The sequence below is a fragment of the Carcharodon carcharias genome, chromosome 8 (genome assembly GCF_017639515.1).
Source record: "Carcharodon carcharias isolate sCarCar2 chromosome 8, sCarCar2.pri, whole genome shotgun sequence".
Lineage (NCBI taxonomy): Eukaryota > Metazoa > Chordata > Chondrichthyes > Lamniformes > Lamnidae > Carcharodon > Carcharodon carcharias.
In genome coordinates, this window is record NC_054474.1 from 11,167,388 (window position 1) to 11,195,142 (window position 27,755).

Here is a 27,755-nt window from a genome sequence, read left to right on the forward strand (position 1 = left end):
TGTGGGCCATCAGCAAAGGCAGAATTGTACACAAACACAACCTGTAACCTCATGGCCTGGCATATCTCCCACTCTACCATTACGATCAAGCCAGGGGATCAACCCTCATTCAATGAAGAATGCAGGAGGGCATGCCAGGAGTAGCGCTGGGAATACTTAGAAATGAGGTGCCAGCTTTGTGACGCTAAACACAGGACTACTTGCATGCCAAACAGCATAAGCAGCAAGTAATAGTCGGAGCTAAGCGAGCACACAACCAATGGGTTACATGTAAGCTCCACAGTCCTGCCATATCCAGTCGTGAATGGTGGTGGACAACTAAATAACTCACCAGAGGAGGAGGCTCCACAAATACCCCTATCCTCAATGATGGGGGAGCCCAGCACATCAGTGCAAAATATAAGGCTGAAGCATTTGCTACAATCTTCAGCCGGAAGTGCCAAATGGATGACTTATCTCAGGCTCCACCTGAGATCCCCAGCATCACAGATGCCGGTCTTCAGCCAATTCGATTCACTCCACATGATATCAAGAAAGGTCTGAAGGCACTGTATAGTGCAAAGTCTATGGGCCCTGACAATATTCCTGCCATAGTACTGAAGAATTTGCTGCCCCTCTAGCTAAGCTGTTCCTCTACAGCTACAACACTGGCATCTACCAGGTTATGTGGAAGATTGGCCAGATACTTCCTGCACATGCAAAGTTGGACAAATCCAACCCAGCAAATTATCATCCCATCATTCCATCCTCAATCATCAGTAAAGTAATGGGAGGGCTGATCAACTGTGCTATCAAGCGGCATTTGTTTATAAATAAACTGTTCACCGGCGCTCGTTTTGTGTTCCTCCAGGGCCATTCAGATCCTGAGATCATTACAGCCTTGCTTCAAGCACGGGTAAAAAAACTGAATTCCCGAGGTGAGGTGGGAGTGACTGCCCTTGATATTAAGGCCACATTTGACCGAGTGTGCCAGCAAGGAGCCCTGGCAAAACTGGAGTGATTGGGAATCAAGGGGAAAATTCTCCACTGGTTAGAGTCATACCTCGCACAAAGGAAGATGTTTGTGGTTGTTGGAGGTCAATCATCTCAGGTCTAGGACATCACCGCAGGAGTTCCCCATGGTACTGTCCTCGACCCAACCATCTTCAGCTACTTCATCAATGACCTTCCTTCCATCTTATGCTCAGATTTGGAGGTATTTGCTGATGGTTGCACAATGTTAAGCCCCATTCGTGACTCATCAGGCACTGAAGCACTCCATGCCCATATGCAGCAGGCTTGGGATGACAAATGGAAAGTAAGATTCTTGCCACACAAGTGTTAGGCAATGACAATCTCCAACAAAAAATAATCTAACCATCTCCCCTTGACGTTCAATGACATTACCATCACTGAATCTCTCACTATTAATATCCTGGGGTCTAACATTGACCAGAAAATGGACTATGCTAGCCATATAAATATTGTGGCTCCAAGAGCATGTCAGAGGCTGGAAATCTTGCAACGAGTAGATCACCTCCTGACTCCCCAAAGCCTGACCACCATTTACAAGGCACAAGTCAAGAGTGTGATGGAATATTTCCCACTTGCATCGATGAGTGCAGCTCCCACAACACTCAAGAAGCCTGATACCATCCAGGACAAAACAGCCAACTTGATTGACATCACATCCACAAACATTGACGCCCTGCATCACTGACACACAGTAGCAGCAGCGTGTACCATCTACAAGATGCACTGCAGGAATTCACCAAGGCTCCTTAGACAACACCTTCCAAACCCACAGCCACTACCATCTAGAAGGAGGAGGGAAGCAGGTAAATGAGAACATGATCAACTAGAACATCCCTTCCAAGTCAGTCACCATCCTGACTTGGAAACAAGTCACCATTCCTTCACTGTCACTGGGTCAAAATTCTGGAACTCCCTAACAGCACTGTGGGTGTACCTACACCACAGGGACTGCAGCAGTTCAAGAAGGCAGCTCACCACCACCTTCTCAAAGGCAACTAGGGATGGGCAATAAATGCTTGCACAGCCAGCGAAGCCCACAGCCCGTGAATGAATAAAAAATATTTCCTATGTTCCTATGTTCCCATAACCGTTATAATTTTCAATGTTGCAGATTACAGAAAATGGCAACATAATAAATGGTAAGGAGGGTAATAAGACTTCTAGAGAACAAAGAGAGACTAGTAAAATAAGCTGACACATGATAAATACAATTAACTATGATTAAATGTGAAACGATGTGCTTTGGAGGAAACAACATAGACAACCAGTATAATATAAATGGTGCTATTTTGAGGCACTACGAACAGGGGAAACTCAACGTGCATATTCACAAACCATTGAAGACAGCAAGGCAGTTATGAAAACTAGTGGAATACTTGGATTTGCGAAAAGAATCCAAAAGTTGGAAAGGCAAGTTAAAATTTTAGCCATCGCTAGTTAGGTTTCAGTTGGAGTTTTCAGCAAAAAACTAGCAACTGTATTTGGAAAAGATTTTAAAAACTTGAATAGGGTGCAGGGTTGGTTTACGAGGATGATATCAGGGATGAAGGGCTTCAGTCATGTGGAGAGAGTGGAGAAGTTGGATTTGACACCCGTCGAGCAAAGAGAGATCAAATAGAGGTATTCACATAATCACAGAATCACACAGTGCAGAACAGGCCCTTCGGCCCATCGAGTCTGCACTGACACGTGAGAAACACCTGACCTACGTACCTAATCCCATTTATCAGCACTTGGCCCATAGCCTTGAATGTTATGACGTGCCAAGTGCTCATCCAGGCACCTTTTAAACGATGTGAGGCAACCCACCTCCACCACCCTCCCAGGCAGCGCGTTCCAGACCATCACCACCCTCTGGGGAAAAAAGTTTTTCCTCACATCCACCCTAAATCTCCTGACCCTCACCTTGAACTTATGTCCCCTTGTGACTGACTTCCAAACCAAGGGGAACAGCTGCTCCCTATCCACCCTGTCCATATGCCTCATGACCTTGTACACTTTGATCAGGTCGCTCCTCAGTCTTCCCTACACCACCGAAAACAACCCTAGTCTATCCAACCTCTCTTCCTAACTTAAATGTTTCATCCCAGGCAACATCTTGGTGAACCTCCTGTGTTCCCCTCCAGTGCATTCTCATCCTTCCTGTAATGTGGTGACCAGAAGTGCACACAGTACTCCAGCTGTGGCTTCACAAAGGTTCTATACAACTCCAACATGACCTCCCTACTTTTATAATCTATGTCTCGGTTGATAGAGGCAAATGTCCCATATGCTTTTTTCACCACCCCACTAACATGCCCCTCCGCCTTCAGAGATCTATGGACACACACACCAAGGTCCCTTTGTTCCTCAGAACTTCCTAATGTCATGCCGTTCATTGAACACTTCCTTGTCAAATTGCTCCTTCCAAAATGCATCACCTCACACTTTTCAAATTATGAGGGAGGGCAGTGTTGATAAGGTCAATATGTGCAAACGATTTCTTCTGACAATTCAGTTGGCAATCAGAAGTCATGGATTTAGACTAATTGGCAAAAGAATTAGGAAGAAAGTTAAAAAAATGTTTTCGCAAAGAAGGTGACTAAAATCTGGAATGCACGACCTTGAAAAAATGGCGCTAGCAGGCTCCATAGGGAAATTCAAAAGGCGGTTGGACATGTACTAGATGGCAACTAAGTTGCAGGGTTGCCGAGAAAAGTTTAGAATGCAGCCTAATTACACTGCACTTTCAAAGAACCGACACAAGCAGGTCAGACAAATGACTTCCATCGGTGCTGTAAAATTCTTAAATTATGTATACCATTCTCAGTGGAGAAACTGCTCTTCAATTATATTCATGCGTTAGAGTCCGGAATGGTCGGGTCAGTGAAGGGCAAGGTAGGGTGACAAGGCTTCAGAAACAGAAAATCACTTTTGGATGATTCTGGAGATAAACACACGGCATAACGATAACTTTCTGCCTGATCAGGCCCGCTATACTTTAATTGTTCGTTTGCTGCAGGCCTCCGAATGAAAGCATTATCCGAATTCCTCTGGTTGTAACAGCAAACTGCAGAGCTGTCGTCTTCAGCAATGTTTCTGTCTTGTTTACATTTTAGAATAACCAAAAAGATAATAATTATGAGGAACAAGAAGGATGCTGATCCCAAAATGATGATTAAGTAACGATTTATATCCGAAAGATATTCCAAGGTTCTAGGTTGGTGACTTGGTTCCAACGATTTTTTAGTAACATTGGACAAGATTGAAAAGAAAATTGTGACTGTACTGGAGAGGCTGGGTTGTCCATTGTCCTTGACGCAGAGGACGATTCTCTGTCTGGTGAGGTCTTCATCTCTCAAATTGCGAGTTGCTCTTATTTCTCCAGAGTAAAGACCCACGGTAAACAGACCTGGATGAGTTGTATCCAACAGATGATAAGATAGCCGAGCATTCTGACCAGAATCCGCATCAGTAGCGATGACCTTATTGACTAAGTATCCCGCATACACTATTTGGGGTGCAATTTCCACTGATCCTGAACTGTTCCAGGTCAAAGGTGAAACAACAACCAGAACATTGTCATTTTGGTCCAAGATAATAACATTCACCATGGTTGCGCTGCTGAGTGGAGGAGATCCATTATCCTGAGCATGAACTTTGAACTGGAAATGTTTCAGTTGCTCATAGTCAAAGGAACGTCGTGCGTAAATGTTACCATTTCTTGAGTTAATACTGACGTAAGCAGGCGCAGACATTTCTTGCAGCGGATTCGCTAAAACAGAATATGACACTTCCCCATTGTAACCTAAATCAGGGTCTAACGCGGTAACAGCAAATATAGAGGAACCGGGAGTGTTGTTCTCCATCAGGTATACATTATATGAAGACTGTGTGAACCTCGGGGCGTTGTCATTTATATCAGTTACTGAAACTAAGACAGTTTTATTTGTTGAAAGAGGGGGATTCCCTCTGTCCCAAGCTGAAATAGAGATGTTGTATATCGGGACGGTTTCGCGATCCAAAATAGCTTTAGTAACCAATTTGTAGTGGTTCCTCAAGGACTTTTGAAGTTTGAAAGGAAGCTGCACTGGAACCTGACACTGAACTTCTCCATATTCCCCAGAATCTAAATCTGTTACACTGATCAGAGCTATCACAGTACCCGGAGGAGCATCTTCCCGCACCGTGCTAGACACCAAGGTCACGTCAAGGTCGGGGGCGTTATCATTCATGTCTGTTAGCCTGACTATAACTTTGGCATGTCCTACCATTCCAGCCAAACCACTGTCCACAGCTTCTACGTCAAGTTCATAAACACTTGATTCCTCAAAATCCAGTACACCTTGAACTCTGATCTCTCCAGTTGCCGGGTCCAATGTGAACAATTCACGGATCTTCTGGGAGGCGTGGCTTGTGAAGGAATAGGTCAGCTCAGCATTCATGCCTTCATCTAAATCCACAGCATTAATTTTTGTTACCAAGGTGCCTTTGGCGACGTTTTCGTCCACACTCGCCCTGTACATTTCATTATCAAATACAGGCGCGTTATCATTGACGTCCACAACAGTAATCATAACCCGAGTTGTACCAGATCTCTGAGGAATCCCTGCGTCAATTGCTGTCAGTACCAATTGAAAGCTTGCCTGTTTCTCGCGGTCCAAATATTTTTTTAATAACAACTCAGCGCTGTTACTCCCGTCGCTTCTTGTCTGCACTTTGAGACCAAAGTGTTCATTTGGGCTAACTTGGTAAGTACTGACTGTGTTTGTGCCCACGTCTGGATCGAGCGCGCTCTCGAGAGGGAAGCGCGCTCCTGGCGCAATTAATTCATTAATCTGCAGGGTGAATTCACTCTTTGGGAATCTAGGTGAGTTATCATTTACATCTAGTATCTCCACTGCAACGGGGTGTATTTCCAACGGATTATCGAGCGCTATTTGAAAATTAAGAGAACAAGTTGAGCTTTGTCCACATATCTGTTCCCTGTCGATTCTATCGTGAACAAACAAAATCCCACTTTCCGGATTTACCTCCATGCATTGCTTACTTTCATCCGGAACCAGCCGAAATTTGCGAGCCGATAATTCCCAAACGTTTAGTGCTAAATCCTCAGCGATATTCCCAACAAATGCTCCAAGTTCCAATTCTTCGGGAATCGAATAGTGAGTTTGTCCCGACACCAGGTCAGACACACAAAGCAGGATGATGAAATACGCCCCGCTCATCGGTGCATTCGCCATTGTTCTGGACTGGATTGTATCTGAAAATTTCAAAATATCTTCCAGCCATAAACATTAACTGGCCTCTTATGCCACTACAATTGCTCAAATATACATAATATACAAATACGGAACCTAGAAATGCAAAGTCTCGACCTCAGCTGCTTTGCTGAAGATGGCCGCAAAACATAAATGCAGACACAGTCTGTCTCTTCGCTTCTGTTCTGTGCTTCCCCGGACGGGGTGGGGGTAGATCCCCCAGAGCGTATGAGCTGCTCATTGGTAGACAGCGACACGAAGAGCCGCAACCAATAATTGCAGCAACTGCTCTTAAAGCCAGACTGCTCCCAACTCATTTGCAATATAAGCAACAGAAATATTTAGGAGTGCGCAATTTAAAATGCGCACAAAAATGCATGTAAAATAATTCAAAGATACAGTTAGTGAAAGATGCATCGCATTTGCAACGCACTTGAATGTGCACTGGCCTAACCTACTGGCCTAACCTACACCACTGAGGGTGAGGGGTTGGGGGGAGGGGGAGGGGGTTGGTTGGGGGGGTGGGTGCGGTCGGTTGGAGCTGGGGAGGTGGGAGTACTGGAAAATAGGATGATGCTTTTTTGCTATTAATTTTCGGCTAGCGCTATCATAACAGAGGAAATGACCTTCCTCAGTGTAACTTTATGATGTTATGATACTGGAATGGTGGAAATTTTGAGCAGGCTGTTCCACTATCAGCGATGTGTCCACCAGTGAGACGAGCAGCTGCCAAGGTTGGTGCATGTCCAGCAGAGCTGTGATACACTTCAATGAGTTTCAAAATGTTGCTGCTTCCGTTCTGTAATTTACCTTTCTATTCGTGGTAGAATTATTGCTTTGTATTTGGGCTTAACAAAACAGAACTTAAATTTGCAGGATACTTATTATCCAAGTAAAATCATCAAAGTAGTTGCTGTCTTTTAGAGACAGTATAAAGCTAGTAATAGCAAGTCGGCGACATGTTTTACATTCTTGTGACCTTAATGCAATTGATAATAGCTGTTGAAGAAAAATGGGTTACCCAGTTGCTACCAATCGTTATGCATTTACGCACAAAGTCAAAACCTACCGAACACAGTCCTTTGTCAATCACATGCATTAAGGTTGTACACCGTCTCGTTAAAAATACATGTTAGAGATATTATGTGTAGGTTATTCAAGATACCTCTGTTATTTTTAAATAATTGTGAACAGCGGGAGATTTTTTGTGTGTTTTCAGTGCAGTAATAGGGCAAACTCGTTATTTATAAGCGTTTATCTTTTTGCTTGAGCGAAATTTGTTTCTTCAAGCCACATGCATGCTTTCTATTTTTTTTTTAATTCGCAGTAAAACTCCAGCATCATTGTAAAGTCCGGCTACCGCAATGGCAGGAGGTGAACTAGGTGGACCTTGTTCCTTTTGGCCGAGCGATTCCTACCTTTTGTTTACTAATAACGGCCACTGTTTTTCAAGAAGTGATTTAAACAAATAGTCAGAAGTTAACATTTACAGCATTAGGGACAGGACGTCAATATAGTTTCCCGAGGACAAGGCAATTAATAAGGTGTAGTTAGTGTCGGATACAATAGTGGCAGAAACGTTTTGCATGAGTTGAAATTTGCGCAATGTGAAAGACCGGACGGGAGGCCGACCAGAGTGTCTTTAAAATAGTGGAGTCGGGAATTGATGAAGGCATCGGTAAATGTTTCAGTGTCAGATGGACTAAGATCAGACAGGAGGCAGGTAGTATTATGGAGACATAAATATGTGTGCTGGTAAGAGGAGGTGATTGGGAACGGAGCTCTAAGTCAAATGCTGAGAGTGAGAACACTCCTGCTCCGCCTGACACAATGCTTGAGAAGGTTTCAAGGATATAGCACTTATGGTGGGGGCTGAAGCCGACACCTTCTGTGTTCTCAATGTAATAAACTGCAGCTTATCTAAGACTTGGATATTTGATCAACAGGCAGACAAAACGGAGGTAGTGGAGAAATAAGGAAAGGTAGTAGAGAGGCGCATCTTGGGATTTCATAAGCATAGTTATGCGATATGGCCCATGTTGATAGTTGATGTCTCTAATGTGCAGAGCAGACGAGGTGTAGATGTGAAAGAAAAGGAGGCATGTGCAGGACCTTGGAGGTTTCCAGAAAGAATAATATGCTTCCAGAAAGAAAAAATGATTATTAGAGATGGACAGGCAATGTTTAAGTATGAAACAATCCAAAACAGTCCCAGTGAGCTGCAGAACAGAGGAAAAGTGTTGAAGTAGGATATTGTGATCTACCATAACAAGGACTACGGTGAGGGTGAAGCAGACAAAGAGGAGCCGGGGCAGTAGGGGCACAGTCATAGGGGGATCCGAAGGCTCACACATTTATAATTATAGTGATTGCTTATACCACAGATACTTTAAACTGACCAAATTCTTTTTTAAAAATAGATCCTGGGATATTTACTGTTCTTTTGATGATCGAATTTTAGGCCTCTGTCAAAAAACTTAAACTGCAAAAGATGTGTATTTATCCAAAATAAACTTTGCATGGGAAGGTTTTTGATTTTTTTTCCTGCATTTTTACCCAATAAAATCAAATTGTACAATCAAACTTCACCCCACATTAACACATTTATGTGCTCAAATATCAAATGCAAGGTCAGGTTGTTGGACTAGACATCATCGCCAAGTAAGTTCTTTATTGAGATTATTTTTTTAAAAACAGTTCACATTTCCCTTGTATCATTGTCAACTATGCAACGGTTTGATTTAATTCAATTCCTTACTTTGAAATTTGCATTACAGTGAGCAAATGTCAAACAAAAATCCGAAAGCGTATTGAATTATGTGTAAGAATAGAGTGGCTGCATTAGACAATCACATAATAGATAATTCATGAACAGTTCAGAGTATTGCATTGAATCAAAAACAACTGTGAGGAATGTTTGGGCTCAGGCAAAATTGGTCGAATTGCTGTATATTATTTGTGCATGACAGTTAATATTTTAAAGGTGTGTTTTTATTAAGCAACATGAAACATTCTAGCTACAGATAGTTGGAGAAGCAACGATTTTAATTCAGTCTGGTTTCTACTAGAAAGCTTTAAATTCCATGAAACCTTGCATTCAATTGTGAAATTGTGCCTTCTGCTACTACACAATTCAGTTTACATGCGAAAAGACAGCGAGGGAGAGAGAGATCACAGAAAGCCATTAATATACACTTCACCTAAACAGAAATTGAAACAAGTGGAAGCCTGGTGTCATACTAATCGTAGTACGATGTGCACTGCTCAAGGCTCTCAAGAAGTTAGCAATATTTCGCGCCATGGACGTGTGGGATTATATGAAGCTGTAAGCAATTTCTCCTGTCATGCCTTCTAATAAACCTAAGAGGAGTTAAACAAATGTACAATCTGATAGAACGCAAAAAAAACTTCATCAAAGTGAATTACCTGTTAGCACAAGGGTTCGTGATAAAATTAAGTCATCGCGTTGGTATTCCGGATATTCACTTCAGTGAAAGGCAAAGTGGGATGACAGGGCTTTAGAAATAGAAAATCATTCTTGGATGATTCTGGAGTTAAACACACAGTATAACCAAACCCATCGACCTGACCAGATCCCGTATAATTTAAAGACTCATTCCCCACAGGCCTCGGATTAAAGGCGTTCTTACAACTCCTCCGTCTGTAACAACAAACTGTAGCGCTGTGGTCTCCAGCAATATTTCTTTCTTGTTTAAACTTCAGCGCAATCAGAAAAATTATAATGACAAGAAATAGAAACGAGGTTGATCCTAAAATGATGATTAAATAACGATTTAAATCTGAAAAAGAATCCGAATGTTTGGCTTCGTCGGTTCGTCCAGAATGTTTCTCTGTAATATTGGACACGATTGTAAAGGAGATTGTGGCCGTACAGGAGAGGCTCGGCTGTCCATTATCCTTTACCAGGAGGACCAGTCTTTCTGTGATGATGTCTTGGTCTCCAAAGTGTCGAGTTGCTCTGATTTCTCCAGACAGGAGGGTCACAGTAAACAGACTGAGATCAGTGGCCTCCAACAGTCGGTAGGAAAGCCGTGCATTCTGTCCAGAATCGGCATCAGTAGCGATCACCTTGGTAACTAGGTACCCTGGATAAACTAACTGCGGCATAATCGCCACTGATGCCGAACTGTTCCAGGTTAAAGGTGAAACAATAACTGGGGCATTGTCATTTTGGTCCAAGATAATAACATTCACGATGGCAGTGCTGCTCAGTGGAGGAGACCCAGCATCCTGGGCTTGAACTTTGATCTGGAAGTGCTTCAGTTGTTCATAGTCAAAGGAGCGAAGCGAGTAAATGTTGCCATTTTTGGAGTTAATTGTGAAGTATCCAAGGCCCTGTTCTATGCTGTTCTCCACAATAGAATACGCAAACTCACCATTCTGGTCTGTATCAGAATCGAAAGCTGTAACTGCAAATATAGAAGCACCAGGAGTGTTGTTCTCCATCAGATACACGTTATATAACGATTGTGTGAAACTCGGTGCGTTGTCATTTATATCAGAAATAGAGACCACAATACTTTTACGCGTTGAAAGAGGGGGCGATCCTCCATCCCATGCTGAAATAGAGATGTTGTACAGTGGGGCTGTTTCATGATCGAGGATATCACTTGTAACCAACTTATAGTTGTTCCTCAAAGACTTTTGAAGTTTAAATGGAACATTCACAGGAACTTGACAATAAATTTGGCCATTTTCTCCTGAATCTCGATCCGCCACGTTGATTATAGCAATCACAGTTCCAGGCTGTGCATCTTCGGCGATTGTACTGGATACTGACGCCACCTCTATCTCGGGCGCGTTATCATTCACATCGATTAGTTCGATCATTACTTTGGCATGTCCCACCATACCGGGTGGAGCCTTATCCACTGCTTGTACATCCAGTTCATAAACACCTGATTCTTCAAAATCCAATACTCCTTGAACTGCAATCTCTCCCGTTACCGTGTCCAACCTGAACATTTCACGAATCCTCCGGGGAACGTGTCTGGTGAAAGAATACGACAGCTCAGCGTTGGTCCCCTCATCTAAATCAGCAGCGTTGATTTTTAACACTAATGTACCCAGAGCCGCGTTTTCTGCTACACTGGTCCTATATATTTCATGATCGAACACAGGTGCGTTGTCGTTGCTGTCCAGTACAGTGATGACAATCCGAGCTGTGCCAGATCGCTGAGGAATCCCGCCGTCCATGGCCGTCAGTACCAGCTCATAGCTGGACTGTTGCTCACGGTCCAAGGGATTCTCGAGTAACAACTCCGCACTTTTACTCCCATCGCTTCTAGTCAGCACTTTGATGCCGAAGTGCTCGTTTGAACTGACCTGGTATGTGCTGATTCCATTTGTGCCCGCGTCCGGATCGTGCGCGCTCTCGACAGGAAAGCGCGTCCCAGGTGCAATTAATTCACTGATCTCCAATGTAAACTCGTCCTTTTCAAAACTAGGGGAATTATCATTTATATCGAGTATTTCCACTACAGCGCGATGAATTTCCAATGGATTTTCGAGCGCTATTTCAAGAGAAAGGGAACACGTAGAGCTTTGTCTACAAATAAGTTCTCTGTCGATTCTTTCATTCACTAATAATATCCCATTTTCCAAATTTACCTCAATATAATGCTTCCTTTCATCGTAGGGCAGCCGAATCTTGCGAGACGATAATTCCCCAATGTTTAGTTTTAAATCCTCGGCAATATTTCCAACAAAGGCCCCATGCTCCAGTTCCTCGGGAATTGAGTAGCGAATTTGTCCCGAGACCAGGTCCAACAAACAAAGCAGGAAAATAAAAGGCGTTCCGCCCCTGCGTGCGTTCGCCATTGTTCTGGGTTGGAATTTGTAGCATAAATGCCCAAGTCTCTGCAATTCATTTATATAAACTGAATTCCAATGTTGCATATAAATCGAAAACCGCTGTTGAACGGAGAAATGCAAATATTAAACCGAACCCTTATTTCTGAACATGGCCGCAGAGCATTATGCACACGCAGCATCTCTGTCTCTCTCGGCTTCTGGTCTGCGTTTCCTCGATGGGGGAGGGGGTAGATCTCCTGCGACGTTTCAGCTCCTAATTGGTAGACAGCGACACAGAGAGTCTCAGCCAATAATTGCACCAAAGGTTTCTTAAAGATTGACTGTCTCAATATTATTTATGATACATTTAAAATTATGCAACTAAAATCTTTAGATACTTATGGAATAATATAGATTAAAAACATCCATAAAAAGATTTTTTACAATCGAAAACTCATGTTCATCCTGTAGATTTTTTTTATCAGCACCGGATGCATATCAGATGCATTTTCATATAAGTATCATTATATTTTTGCTTGCGTGGTGCAATTTGGAAATATCATGGACAAGATGAAATGACCCACACCACGGGAACAAACATAGGTCTGTTTCTTGTGACACTTGTCTTCAGTAATGCGCTGCTGCATCAATTAATTGGGCTGGCAATTCATCGGGCGGTTGCTTGTAACGATACAGTAAACGCATTGGCGAACAATCCTGTATATAAAAAGCATCATAAACAGCAAAATGTCAAACTAAAAACTTGCTTGTCGCAAATCTGTAGGTGCAACCAGAACAATGTCACAATGTCCTGTTCGTCAGTTTGACAATCCTGTTCCGATCTACCCAGAAGTTTTGAGTGACAAACTGAATGTTGAAGAAATGCTGGTAAAAAAATTAATGTTTTTAAATATGCATTTCACTTTGCAATTTACTTTATTTTTAAAATTAGAAGTATGCAGAAGACCAAAATGTGCTATTAAATAGCTGCGCATAGAGTAATTGTCATGTACGGCAAAGAAGGTGGTAATTCAGCCCAAGAGACCAGTCAGTCCCATTCCCCCACTCGATCCCTGCAACCCTGTAGGTTTATTGCCTTCGAGTTCCCAGCAATTTCCTTTTGAAATCATGGATTGTTTCTTATTCCAACACCCTCGTGGGTAGTGAATTATATGACATTACCACTCGTTCTGTCAAAAAATTTGTTTAGTTCTCTCTCTGGACGAGTAAACATGAAAACCAGGGTAATGCTCTGGGGACCCTAGTTCGAACTGCGTCACAGCAGATGGTGGAATTTGATTTCAATATAAATCGTTAATTGAAAGTCTAAAGATGATCATGCAACCATAAACACACACCTGGTTCACTAATGTCCTTTAAGGAAGGAAATCTGTCGTCCTTACCTGGTCTGGCCTACATGTGACTCCAGACCTACAGCAATGTGACTGTCTCTTAACTGCCTCCTGAAATGCTCCAGCAAGTCACTGAGTTGTATCAAACCACTACAAAGTCACGAGAAAGGAATGAAACTGGACAGAACACCCGGCATTGAAATAGGCACTGGAAATGACAACGGTAAGCTCAGACCTGTCAACCCTGCAAAGACTTCCTTACTGACATATGGGGCCTAATGCCAAAATTGGGAGAGCCTACTCAAGGCTAGTCAAGCAACAGCCTGACATAGTCAACCTTACGAAATCATATCTTACAGAAAATGTCCCAGCCACCACCATCACCATCTCTGCATGTGTCCTACCCCAACGGCAGGGCAGACCCAGCAGAGGTGGCAGCACAACACAGTGGCATTTAGTCTGGAGGGAGTTGCCCTGGGAGCCCTCAACATCGACTTTGACTCCATGAAGTCTCATGGCATCGAGGCAAACATAGGCAAGGAAACCTCCTGCTGATTATGAAGCACCGCCTTGCCTCAGCTGAGGAATCAGTGCTCCTGCATGTTGAACACCACTTGGAGGAAGCACTGAGGGTGGCAAGGATGCAAAATATACTCTGGGTGGGGGACGTCAATGTCCATCTCCAGGAGTGGCTCAGCAGCACAACTACTGACCAAACTGGCCGATTCATAAATGACATAACTGCTAGACTGGGTCTGCAATGGGTGGTGAGGGAACCAACATGAGGGTGAACATGTTTGACCCCTTCCTCACCAACCTGCCTGCCATGGATGCATCTGTCCATGACAGTATCTATAGGAGTGACCATCGCACAGTCGTTGTGGAGGCGAAGTCCCACCTTCTCATTGAGGATTCCCTCCATCGTATTGTGTGGCACTACCACCAAGCGAAATGGGATAGAGTTCAAACATATCTAACAACACAAGATTGGGCATCCATGAGGCGCTGAGGGACATCAGCAGCAGCAATCTGTTTGCTCATGGCCCATCATTTCCCCACTCTACCATTACCATCAAGCCAGGGGATCAATCCTAGTTCAATGAGGAGTGCAGGAGGGCAAGCCAGGAGCAGCACCATGCACACATAAAAATGAGCTGTCAACCTGGTGAAGATATAACACAGCACTACTTTCGTGCCAATCATCATAAGCAACAAGTGGTAGGCAGAGTGAAGCGATTCTACAACCAACGGGTCAGATATAAGTTCTGCAGCCTTGCCACATCCGGTCATAAATAGTGGTGGACAATTAAACAACTCACTGGAGGAGGAGGTTCCACAAATACCTCCATCCTCAAAGATGGGGGAGCCCAGCACATCAGTGCAAAGGTTAAGGCGGAAGCATTTGCTATAATCTTCAGCCAGAAGGGCCAAGAAGATGATCCATCTCGGCCTCGTCCGGATGTCCCCAGCATCACAGAATGCAGTCTGCAGCCAACTGGATTCACTCCACGTGATATCAAAAAACGGCTGAAGGCAGTGGATACTGCATAGGCTATGGGCCCTGACAATATTCCGGCAATAGCACTGAAGACTTGTGCTCCAGAACTTGACGCGCCCCTAGCCAAGCTGTTCCAGCACAGCTACAACACTGGCATCTACCGGCTATGTGGAAAATTGCCCACTTATGTCATAGTGAAGCTACAAAGCAGGATTACTTGCATAGTACAGTCGTGAAAGACGCATCGCATTTGCAACACACTTGAACGCGCACTGGCGGTGCCCGAACCTACAACACTGATTGCGGGGGCAGGAGGGGGGGTTCTGGGGTTGGACCTGGGGAGGGGGATAACTTGACAATGCGGTGAGGCTAAATTTGCCATTATTTTTCGGCCAGCACTATCATGACGGACAAACTGGTCTTCCTCAGTGTAACTATACGATGTTATGATACTGGAAAGGTGGAAATTGTAAGCAGGCTGTTCCACTCTCAGCTATGTCTCCACCAGTGAGACGAGTGGCTGCCAACGTTAATGCATGTCCCACAGAGCTCTGACACATTTTACTTAATTTCAAAATGTTACTGCTTCCGTTATGTAATTTATCTTTCTATTCATGGTAGAGTTCTTACTTTAACTTTGGGCCTAACAAAATAGAACTTAAATTTCAAGGATAATCATTATTCAAGTAAAATCATTAAAGTAGTTGCTGTCTTTTAGAGATAGTGTAAAGCTGGTAATAGCAAGTCGGCAACCTGTTTTACATTCTTGCGCACACTTATTTGACCTTAATGCAAATAATAAAAGCTGTTGATGTAAAATGGGTTACCGACTCGCTAGCAATCGTTAAACATTTCCGCACATGTTCAAGATCTACCAGCACAGTCTCTTGTCAATCATATGTGTTCAAGTTGTACACCTTCTTGTTGAAAATACATCTTAGAGATATCTTGTGTGGGTTCTTCAAGATACCTCTGTTATTTTTATAAAATTGTGAACAGCGGGAATTTTTTTGTGTGTTTTCAGTACGGTAACAGGACAAACTCATTATTTATTAACGTTTTTCTTTTTAATTGAGCAAATGCTGCTTCCTCAAGCCACATGCATGCTTTCTATTTTTTTAATTCGCAGTAAAACCCCAGAATCATTGCAAAGTCCGGCTATCATAATGTTAGGTGTTGAACGAGATGGACCTTGTTCCTTTTCGGCGGAGCCGATTCCTGCCTTTTGTTTATTAATAACGGCTATTGTTTTTCAAGAAATGATTTAAACAAATGGTCCGATGTTAACGTTTACAGCGTTAGGGACAATATAATTCGCCGAGGACAAGGTTATTAAAGAAGTGTAATTAGTGTGGGATAGATTTGTGGCAGGAACGTTTTAATGAGCTGAAATTTGCGCAGTGTGAAGGACCGGACCAGAGGCCGACCAGAGGAACTTTGAAATAGTTGAGTCGGGAATTGATCAATGCATCAGGAAGTGTTTCAGTGGCAGATGGACTATGATAGGACAGGAGGCAGGTAGTATTATGGAGACATAAGTAATTTGTGATGGTAAAGACAGGTGATTGGGAACGGAGCTCTGAGTCAAATGCTGAGAGTGAGAACACTCCTGCTCCGCCTGACACAATGCTTGAGAAGGTTTCAAAGATATGGCAGATATGGTGGGGGCTGAAGACGATACCTTCCGTGTTGTCAATGTAATAAACTGCAGCTTATCTAAGACTTGGATATTTGATCAACAGGCAGACAAAACGGAGCTAGTGGAGAAATTAGGAAAGGTGGTAGCGAGGCACATCTTACGTTTCCATAAGCATACTTATGCGATATTGCATATTGATAGTTGATGTCTGTGATGTGCATTGTAGACAAGGTGTAGATGTGAAAAAGATGAGCCAAGTGCAGGACCTTGGAGATTTCCAGAAAGAATAATATGCGTCCAGAAAGAAAAGGGATTATTAGAGACGGGCAATGATCATATAGTTAAGTGTGAACCAAGTCAAAACCGTCCCATTGAGCTGAAGAACAGAGGAAAGGCGTTGAAGTAGGATATTGCGATCTACCATAACAAGGACTACAGTGAGGGGAAGGTGGATAAAGAGCAAGCAGGGACTGTAGTGGCACAGCCACAAAGGGATCAGGAGATTCATACGTTTTTTTCATTACAGTGATGGCTTATATCCCAGATATTTCAAATTGACCAAATTCTATTTTAAGAAATGGATTCTGCGATATTTTCTGTTCCTTTGATGATCGAATTTTAAGCCTCTGTCAAAAACTTAAACTGCAATAGATGCGTAATTATCCAATATAAACTTTACATGGCAAGGCTTTCGATTTTTTTTCCGAATCTTAGCCCAATAGAATCAAATTGTATAATCAAAATTCACCTCACAGTGACATATTTATGTATTCAAATGTCAAATGCAAGCTCAGGTTGTTGGACGAGGCATCGGCTTCTAGTAAAACCTTTATTAGGATTACTTTTAAAAATCAGTTCGCATTTTCCTTTTATCATTGTCAATTATGCAATGTTTTGATTTTATTTAATCCTTATTTTGAAATTTGAATTATGATAGAACAAACTAATTCCGAAAGCATATTGAATTACGTGAGTGTGGTGACTGTATTAGACAATCACATGGTAGTGCAGTCTTATAAAACTGCAGTTAGCGACCATAACATATCAGTCATGGCACCGTCTACAGAGTAGCGGATATTTATTGCGAGAATGTTAGAAGTCCCAATATCTTATGTGTGAATTGTATATATATATATATATATATATATATATATATAGAAATACAATGATTCTAATAAATAATTCACCAACAGTTCAGGGTATTGCGTTGAATCAGAAACAAATGTATGCAATGATCTGACTTGGCAAAATCGTTCGAATTGCTGTTTATCACTTGTGCATGGCAGTTAATATTTTAAAAGTGCGTTTTTATTAAACAACATGAACATTCTAACTACACGTAGTTGGAGAAACACTATTTTAATTTAGCGTGGCTTCTAATAGAAAGCTTTAAATTCCATGAAATATTGCACTAAATTGTGACATGATGCTTTCTGCTACTGCTCAATTCAGTGTACTGCTAGGGAGAGAGGAATCACAGACAGACATACACTTCACCTAAACAGAAATTGAAACACTGGTGTCATACTAACCGTAGTATTATGAGCACTGCTCGCGGCTGTCAAAATGTCATTAATATTTCGCATCATGGGCATATGGGATTATAGGAAAAACTGTAAGCAGTTTCGCCTATCTTGCCTTCTAATCACCATACGAGGATTTAGACAAATGTATACAATACGTACTCATCAAACACAAAAAAAGACTATTTATCAAAGTGAATTACCTATCAGCACAAAGGCTCGTGATTAAATTAAGTCATCGCGTTGGTGTTCCGGATATTCACTTCAGTGAAAGGCAAAGTTGGATGACAGGGCTTTAGAAATAGAAAATCACTCTTGGATGATTCTGGAGTTAAACACACAGTATAACCAAACCCAACGGCCTGACCAGGTCCCGTATAATTTAAAGACTCATTTCCCGCAGGCCTCGGATTAAAGGCGTTCTTACAACTCCTCCGTCTGTAACAATATACTGTAGCGCTGGGGTCTGCAGCAATATTTATTTCTTGTTTAAACTTCAGCGTGATCAGAACCAATATTATGGCAAGAAGCAGAAACGAAGTTGATCCTAAAATGATGATTAAATAACGATTTAAATCTGAAAAGGAATCCGAATGTTTGGCTTCGTCGGTTCGTTCAGAATGTTTCTCTGTAACATTGGACACGATTGTAAAGGAGATTGTGGCCGTACAGGAGAGGCTCGGCTGTCCGTTATCCTTTACCAGGAGGACCAGTCTTTCTGTGATGAGATCTTGGTCTCCAAAGTGTCGAGTTGCTCTGATTTCTCCAGACAGGAGGGTCACAGTAAACAGTCTGAGATCAGTGGCCTCCAACAGTCGGTAGGAAAGCCGTGCATTCTGTCCAGAATCGGCATCAGTAGCGATCACCTTGGTAACTAGGTACCCTGGATATACTAACTGCGGCATAATCGCCACTGATGCCGAACTGTTCCAGGTTAAAGGTGAAACAATAACTGGGGCATTGTCATTTTGGTCCAAGATAATAACATTCACGATGGCAGTGCTGCTCAGTGGAGGAGACCCAGCATCCTGGGCTTGAACTTTGATCTGGAAGTGCTTCAGTTGTTCATAGTCAAAGGAGCGAAGCGAGTAAATGTTGCCATTTTTGGAGTTAATTGTGAAGTATCCAAGGCCCTGTTCTATGCTGTTCTCCATAATAGAATACGCAAACTCACCATTCTGGTCTGTATCAGAATCGAAAGCTGTAACTGCAAATATAGAAGCACCAGGAGTGCTGTTCTCCATCAGATACGCGTTATATAAAGATTGTGTGAAACTCGGCGCGTTGTCATTTATATCAGAAATAGAGACCACAATAGTCTTACGCGTTGAAAGAGGGGGCGATCCTCCATCCCATGCTGAAATAGAGATGTTGTACAGTGGGGCTGTTTCATGATCGAGGATATCACTTGTAACCAACTTATAGTTGTTCCTCAAAGACTTTTGAAGTTTAAATGGAACATTCACAGGAACTTGACAATAAATTTGGCCATTTTCTCCTGAATCTCGATCCGCCACGTTGATTATAGCAATCACAGTTCCAGGCTGTGCATCTTCGGCGATTGTACTGGATACTGACGCCACCTCTATCTCGGGTGCGTTATCATTCACATCGATCAGATTGACCATTACTTTGGCATGTCCCACCATACCGGGTGGAGCCTTATCCACTGCTTGTACATCCAGTTCGCAAACACCTGATTCTTCGAAATCTAATACTCCTTGGACTGCAATCTCTCCCGTTACCGTGTCCAACCTGAACATTTCACGAATCCTCCGGGGAACGTGTCTGGTGAAAGAATACGACAGCTCGGCGTTGGTCCCCTCATCTAAATCAGCAGCGTTGATTTTTAACACTAATGTACCCAGAGCCGCATTTTCTGCTACACTGGTCCTATATATTTCATGATCGAACACAGGTGCGTTATCGTTGCTGTCCAGTACAGTGATGACAATCCGAGCTGTGCCAGATCGCTGAGGAATCCCGCCGTCCATGGCCGTCAGTACCAGCTCATAGCTGGACTGTTGTTCACGGTCCAAGGGATTCTCGAGTAACAACTCCGCACTTTTATTCCCATCGCTTCTAGTCAGCACTTTGATGCCGAAGTGCTCGTTTGAACTGACCTGGTATGTGCTGATTCCATTTGTGCCCGCGTCCGGATCGTGCGCGCTCTCGACAGGAAAGCGCGTCCCAGGTGCAATTAATTCATTGATCTCCAATGAAGATTCGTCCTTGGCAAAACTAGGGGAATTATCATTTATATCGAGTATTTCCACTACAGCGCGATGTATTTCCAACGGATTGTCGAGCGTTATTTCAAGAGAAAGGGAACACATAGAACTTTGTCTACAAATAAGTTCTCTGTCGATTCTTTCATTCACAAATAATATCCCATTTTCCAAATTTGCCTCAATATATTGCTTCCTATCATCGGAGAGCAGCCGAATCTTGCGAGATGATAATTCCCAAACGTGTAGTTTTAAATCCTCGGCAATGTTTCCAACAAAGGCCCCATGCTCCAGTTCCTCGGGAATTGAGTAGCGAATTTGTCCCGAGACCAGTTCCAACAAACAAAGCAGGAAAATAAAAGGCGTTCCGCCCCTGCGTTCATTCGCCATTTTTCTGAGCTGGACTTTTTAGTATAAATGCCCAAGTCTCTGCAAATCCTTTATATAAACTGAATTCCTATGTCACATATAAATCGAAAACCGATATTGAACGGAGGAATGCGAATATTAAACCGAACCCTTATTTCTGAACGTGGCCGCAGAGCATTATGCACACGCAGCCTCTCTGTCTCTCTCGGCTTCTGGTCTGCGCTTCCTCGATGGGGGAGGGGGTAGATCTCCTGCGACGTTTCAGCTCCTAATTGGTAGACAGCGACACAGAGAGTCTCAGCCAATAATTGCACCAAAGGATTCTTAAAGATTGACTGTCTCAATATTATTTCTGATACATTTAAAATTATGCAACTAAAATCTTTAGATTCGTATGGAATAGTGTGGCTCAAAAACATCCATAAATAGATGTTTTACAATCGAAAACTGATGTTCATCTTGTTCATATTTTTCTGATCAGCGCCGATGCGGACCAGATTGATTTTCCTGTATAATTATCATTATTTCTTGGCTTGCATGGTTCAATTTGGGACTATCATATACAAGACGAATGGCCCACACCGCGAGAATAATCATAAGTCTGTTTCTTGTGACCCTTGACTTCAGTAATGCACTGCTGCATCAATTAATTGGTCAGGTAGTTGTTTGTAACGATATAGTAAACGCATTGGCGAACAATCTTGTATTAAAACGCATCATGAACAGCAAAATGTCAACCTAGAAACTTGGTTGTCGCAGATCTGTAGATGCAACCAGTACAATGTCACAACATCCTGCTCATCATTTTGGCAATCCACTTCCATTGTACCCAGAAGTTTTCAGTGACAAACTGAGTGTGGATGAATCACTGTCAAAAACGCTAATCGTTTTAACTACGCAATTCACTTTACAATTTAGTTTCTTTTTAAAACTTTAAAAACATGCAAAAGGCCAAACGGAGCTGCGCATAGAATTATAGTCATGTACGGCACAGAAGGTGGTCATTCAGCCCATGAGACAAGTCAGTCCCATTCCTCCACTCGATCCCTGCAGACAGCAGGTTTATTTCCTTCGAGTTCCCACGCAATTTCCTTTTGAAATCATGGATTGTTTCTTATTCTACCACCCTCGTGGGTACTGAATTCCAGGCCATTACAACTCGTTATCGAAAAAAGTACTTTAGTTTTCTCGCTGAACTACTAATCCAGAAACCCAGGGTAATGCTCTGGGGCTTGGATTCGACCACGCCACGGCGGGTGGTGAAACTTGAATTCAATAAACATCAGGAATTAAAAGTCTAAAGATGGCCATATAACCATAAAAACTCACCTGGCTCACTGATGTCCTTTAGGGAAGGAAACCTGTCGTCCTTACCTGGCCTACATGTGACTCCAGACCCACAGCAATGTGGTTGACTCTTAAATGCCCTCTGAAATGCCCTAGCAAGCCACTCAGTTGTATCCAACAACTACAAAGTAACAAAAAATGAATAAAACCGGTCGGACCACCCAGTATCGACATAGGCACTGGAAACAATGGCAAGTTCAGCCCTGTCAGCCCTGCAAATTCCTCGTTACTAACATCTGGGGGCTGGTGCAAAAATTGGGAGAGCTGTCTCACAGACAAGACAGGCAAAGGTCTGACATAGTCAACCTGACGGAGTCATATCTTACAATTTCCCAGACACCACCATTACCATCCCTGGGTGTGTCGTGTCCCATCCACAGGACAGACCCAGCAGAGGTGGTGGCACAGTCAGATACAGTCGGGATGGAGTTGCCAGGGAGTCCTTAAGATCGACTCCGGAGCCCATGAGGTTTCATGTCATCAGGTCAATCATTGGCAGGGAAACATCCTGCTGATTACAACATTCCGCCCTCCCTCAGCTGATGAATCAGGGCTCTCCAATGTTGAACACCACTTGGAGGAAGCACTGAGGGAGGCAAGGGCCCAGAATGTACTCTGCATGGGGAATTCCAATGTCCATCAGCAAGAGCGGCTCGGTAGCACCATTAGTGACTGAGCTGGCCGAGTCCTAAACGACATAACTGCTAGACTGGGTCAGCAGCAGGCATTGAGGCACCAACAAAGAGAAAAACATAATTGGCCTCATCCTCACAAGCCTGCCTGCCACAGATGCATATGTCCATGACAGTATCATTAGCATTGACCATCGCACAGTTGTTGCGGGGACCAAGTCCTGCATTCACATTGAGGATCACATCCATCATGTTGTGTGGCACTATCACCTTTCTCAATTGGATAGATTTCGAACACATCTAACAACTCAAGACTGAAATTCCATGAGGCACTGTGGGCCATCAGCAGCAGCAGAATTGTACTCAAACACAATCTGTAACTTCACGGCCCGGCATATCCCCCAGTCTACCATTACCAACAAGCTGGGGGATCGACCCTGGTTCAATGAAGAATGCAGGAGGGCATGCCAGGAGCTGCACCAGGCATACCTAAAACTGAGCTGTCTACCTGCAAAAGCTATAACACAGGATTATTTTACAGTCAAACAGCATAAGCAACAAGTCATAGACAGAGAGAAGCAATCGCATAGCCGACGGAGCAGCTCTAAGATCTGCTGTATTGCGACACCCAGTCAGGAATGGTGGTGGATAACTAAACCACTCACCGGAGGAGGAGAATCCACAAATATCACCATACTCAATGATGGGGGAGTCAAACACTTCAGTGCAACCAATAAGGTGGAAGCATTTGCTTCAATCTTCATCCAGGTCTGCCGAGTGGATGATCCATCTCAGTTCCTCCGGGGATCCCCAGCATCACAGATGCCAGTCTTCAGCCAATTCGATTCCCTCCACATGATAACAAGAAACGGCTGAAGTCACTGGATGATGCAAAGTCTATGGGCCCTGACAATATCCCAGCAATGATATTGAAGACATGTGCTCCAGGACTTACTGCTCCCCTAGCCAAGCTATTCCAATATGGCAACAACACTGACACCTACCCAGCTATGTGGAAATTTGCCCAGGTATGTTCTGGAGGCAAAAAACAGGGCAAATCCAACCCGGCCAGTGACCACCCCTTCTATCTACTCTCCATCATCAGTAAAGTAATGAACGGGGGTCATCAACTGTTCTATCATATGGCACTTGCTTAGCAACAACCTGCTCACTGACACCCAGTTTTGTTTCTGCCAGGGCTACTCAGCTCCTGACCTCATTGCAGCCTTGGTTCGAATATGGACAAAAAAACTGAACTCTCGAGGTGAGGTAAGAGTCACTGCCCTTGACATCAAGGCAGCATTTTACAGAGCATGGCATCAAACAGCCCTCGCAAAACTGGAGTCAATGGGAATCAGGGGGAAAACTCTCCACGAGTTGGAGTCATACCTAGCACAAAGGAAGATGGTTGTGATAGTTAGAGGTCAGTCATGTCAATTCCAGGACATCATTGCAGGAGTTCCGCATGGTACAGTCCTCGGCCCAACCATCTTCAGCTGCTTCATTAATGACCTTCCTTCCAGCATAACGTCAGAAGTGAGGGAATGGTCGCTAATCATTGCACAATGCTCAGTGCAATTCGCAAAGTCCTCAGATACTGAAGCAGTTGATGTCCAAATGCAGCAAGGCCTGGACAATATCCATGGCTTGGGCTAACAAATGGCAGGCAACATTCACACTACACAAGTGTCAGGCAATGACTATCTCCAACATGATAAAATGCAACCATCGCCCTTTGATTTGCAATGGCATTAAGATCACTGACCCGCCCCCCCCCCCCCCCCCCCCCCCCCCCCCCCCCACTATCAACATCATGTGGGTTACCATTGAACAGAAACTGAACTGGACTAGCCATCTAAATACTGTGGTTACAAGAACAGGTCAGAGGCGAGGAATCATGCAGCGAGTAACTGACCTCCTGACTCCCCAAAGCCTGTCCAACATCTACAGGGCACAGGTCAGGATTGCGACGGAATACTTTCTACTTGCCTAGCTGAGTGCATCTCCCACAATACTCAAGAAGCTTGACACCATCATGGATAAAGCTTCCCGCTTGATTGGCACCACATCCACAGACATTCACTCCCTCCATCACCGACGCACAGCAGCAGCAGTGTCTATCATCTACAAGAAGCACTGCAGGAATTCACCAAGGGCCCTTCGACAGCACCTTCCAAACCCATAACCACTGCCATCTAGAAGGTCAAAAGCAGTAGATAGATGAGAACACCACCGCCTGGAGTTTCCCCTCCAAATAACTCACCACCCTAACTTGGAAGTACATCACAATTCCTTCACTGTTACTGGGTCAAAATCCTGGAGCTCCTTTCCTAACAGCACTGTAGTTGCACCTACGCCATATAAACTGCAGCAGTTCAAGAAGGCAGCTCACCACCGCCTTCTCAAGGGCATTTACGGATGGGCAATAAATGCTTTCCCAGCCAGCGAAGCCCACACCCCATGAATGAATAATAAAAAGAATAATACAATCAATCTCCATGCACCTCTTGCAAAAATCCTTAAATCTGTGTCCTCTGGTCCTTACACTATCACCACATGCGTACATTTTTTCTTTGTCTATCTCATCCATGTGATAATTTTGTACACTGATATCAAATCTTCCCTCAATCTCCATTGCTCCAAGGGGAATGACCCCAAATTACCCAACCTAAGCTTGCAACTAAAATCCCCCATCCCTGGAACCATCCTGGTAGATCGCTCCTGCACCGTTTCAGACACTCACATCCTTCCTGCAGTGTGATAATCAGAGCTTGATGCAATATTCCAGCTGGGGCCCAACCAGGGCTTGATGAAAGTTTAGCATATCTTCCCTGCTGTGGTAGTCAATGTCTGTATTTATGAAGCCCAAGGTGCCCTGTGTTTTGCTAACCAATCTATGAAAATACCCAGCCACCTTCAAAAATCTATTCTTATGCGCCTCCAGGTTCCTCTGTTCCTGCATACTAGAGCTGTGACATTAAGCATATATTGCACCTCCCTTCCTCTTCTTCCAAAATACCGACATTTCGCATTTTTCTATATTAAATTACATTTGCCACCTGCTTGCTCGTACTTCTAGCCTGCCTATGTCAAGTTGCAGGCGATTCATATTTGAAATTTTGAAATTCCACTCGGTATTTCGGGATCCTAGTCGTTTATATGTAGCAAAAAAGCAGTGGTCCTAGTACTTCCCCTTGGGTAGCAACGGTCACCATCCTCCAGTCTGAAAAATAACTTTAATTGTCCTTAAGGCAATGTTTTATCCAATTTACAATAACTCTCCTATTCCAGCAGTCTGAATTTTGTTAACCAATCCTTTTTGTTGTACACTATCTAAAATTCATGTAAAAAACATCAATTACATTCCTTTCAGCAACCTTCTTTGTTACTTTATCACAAACGTCAATAAGATAAGTTAAGCATGGTATGTCTCTTGCAAATCTGTGCTGGCTGTCCTTAATTAACATAAGCTTCTCCGAGTGCTAGTTGATTTGTTCCCCTTCCTCTTGTTTTTAAAACCGTAACACTACTGATGTTATATTAACTATCTTGGAGTTGTTAGAACTGTCTTGTCACCCAATTTGATAACGATGTCACATTTTCCATTCTCCAATCCTCTGGCACCTCCCCCATATTTCAGAAAGATTGAAAGATTATGTCAAGCCCTTCCATTATCTTCACATCCACCTCCTTCAGTAATGTGGGACACAAGCCACCCAGACAAAGTGGCATATCTATCCTAAGTATAGTCAGCTTTTCCAATACCTTTTGCCTTTCGATTTTCACCCTATCCATTGCCTCTGCTATCATCTGCAAATATTTTGTCAGTTTCCTCCTCCCTACACACCGATACAAAGTGCTTATTAAGTAATGTAGCCTTTTCCTACACCTCTAAGCATGTATCACCCTTTTTGCCCCTAATAGGACCCACTCCACCGTACTACTGGGTAATTATTTACAAGTGGAAAGAAACATTTTGAGTCCCTCTTATGATGGCTGCCATTCTATTCTCATGTTCTCTCTTTGCCAGTCTTATTTTCCTCATCACCATTCACTCCCAGGCCCTTAATCTATTGTATTTGATTTGGTTTTTTACCAGAAGAATTCACCTGATGTGCATCATACACACTCTTTTTTAGTTTCATCATAATCTCTATTTCAGCTGTCTTCCAAGGAGCCTGTTTTTGGTTCCCCTACCTTGTTGGAATATACCTAACTTGCACCTGAAGCATTTCCTCCTTCAGTATCACCTATTGTTCCATTACCGTTCATCCTATCAGTCTTTATTTCCATTTTACCCTGACCAGATCTCTTCCCATTGCATTGAAATTTGCCCTCTCACAATCTATAACTTTTTCTTCATACCATTCCTTTCTTTTCTACGTTTTTAATGTAAACCTTATGATATAATGATCACTCTAAGCCAAGCGTTCTCCCACAAATGCGTGGCCAACATGGCCCACCTCAGTTCCCAATACTAGTTGGTAATAGGGTGGCCGCCTCCTGTCTGCCTCTTTTCTCATGGAGCCAAGAACACACTGAACAAGGATGTTCTCCGGAAAACATTTCCGGAATTTTTCCCCCTCCGTACTGTTTATTCTAACATTATCCCTTATAATATTTTGTAATTGAAAACCCTCACTATCGCCACTCTATATGTCAGCTTGCCTGAACAGGACAGTATCCCTATGAATTGAAAGGGATTACTGGAATTTTCATGTTTCATTACAATGAATACCATGAACATTGCTGTGGTGTCTGTGTGTGTGCCTGTATGTGTGTGTGCAGACAGACAGACAGACAGACTGATAGAAGGCTGGACAGATAGATGGATGCATAGTTAGAAATACAGGGCAGACTCTTTAGATCTGACAGTCGTCTTATTTAACTCGGAGGAAGTGGTCCTGGTATCCCTCAACATTAACTCTGGACCCCTTGATGACTCATGGCATCAGATCAAACATGGGCAAGGAAACCTCCTGCTGGAATTCAACTACTGCCATCCCTCAGCTGAATCGATACTCCTGCATGTTGAACACCACTTGGTAGAAACACTGAAAGCAGCAATGGTGAACAATATATGTGGGTTGCTAACTTCA

At 43.3% G+C, this 27,755-nt stretch overlaps 2 protein-coding genes across 2 annotated transcripts in view; both read right to left on the bottom strand.

The window, feature by feature from the left end:
* Positions 1–3,848: 3,848 nt before the first annotated feature.
* Positions 3,849–6,236, bottom strand: LOC121281398 (protocadherin-10-like). The gene has a single exon (XM_041194343.1). The coding sequence runs from the start codon at positions 6,234–6,236 to the stop codon at positions 3,849–3,851; it is 2,388 nt and encodes a 795-aa protein (XP_041050277.1).
* A 3,471-nt stretch (positions 6,237–9,707) lies between these two features.
* Positions 9,708–27,755, bottom strand: part of LOC121281399 — a 43,373-nt gene continuing 25,325 nt past the window's right edge. Inside the window, exons 3-4 of the mRNA XM_041194344.1 lie at positions 18,323–20,712; positions 9,708–12,188 (exon numbers count right to left, since the gene is read on the bottom strand). Of these exons, the coding sequence (XP_041050278.1) occupies positions 9,708–12,188; positions 18,323–20,712 (4,871 nt within the window). The remainder of the gene's footprint in view (positions 12,189–18,322; positions 20,713–27,755) is intronic.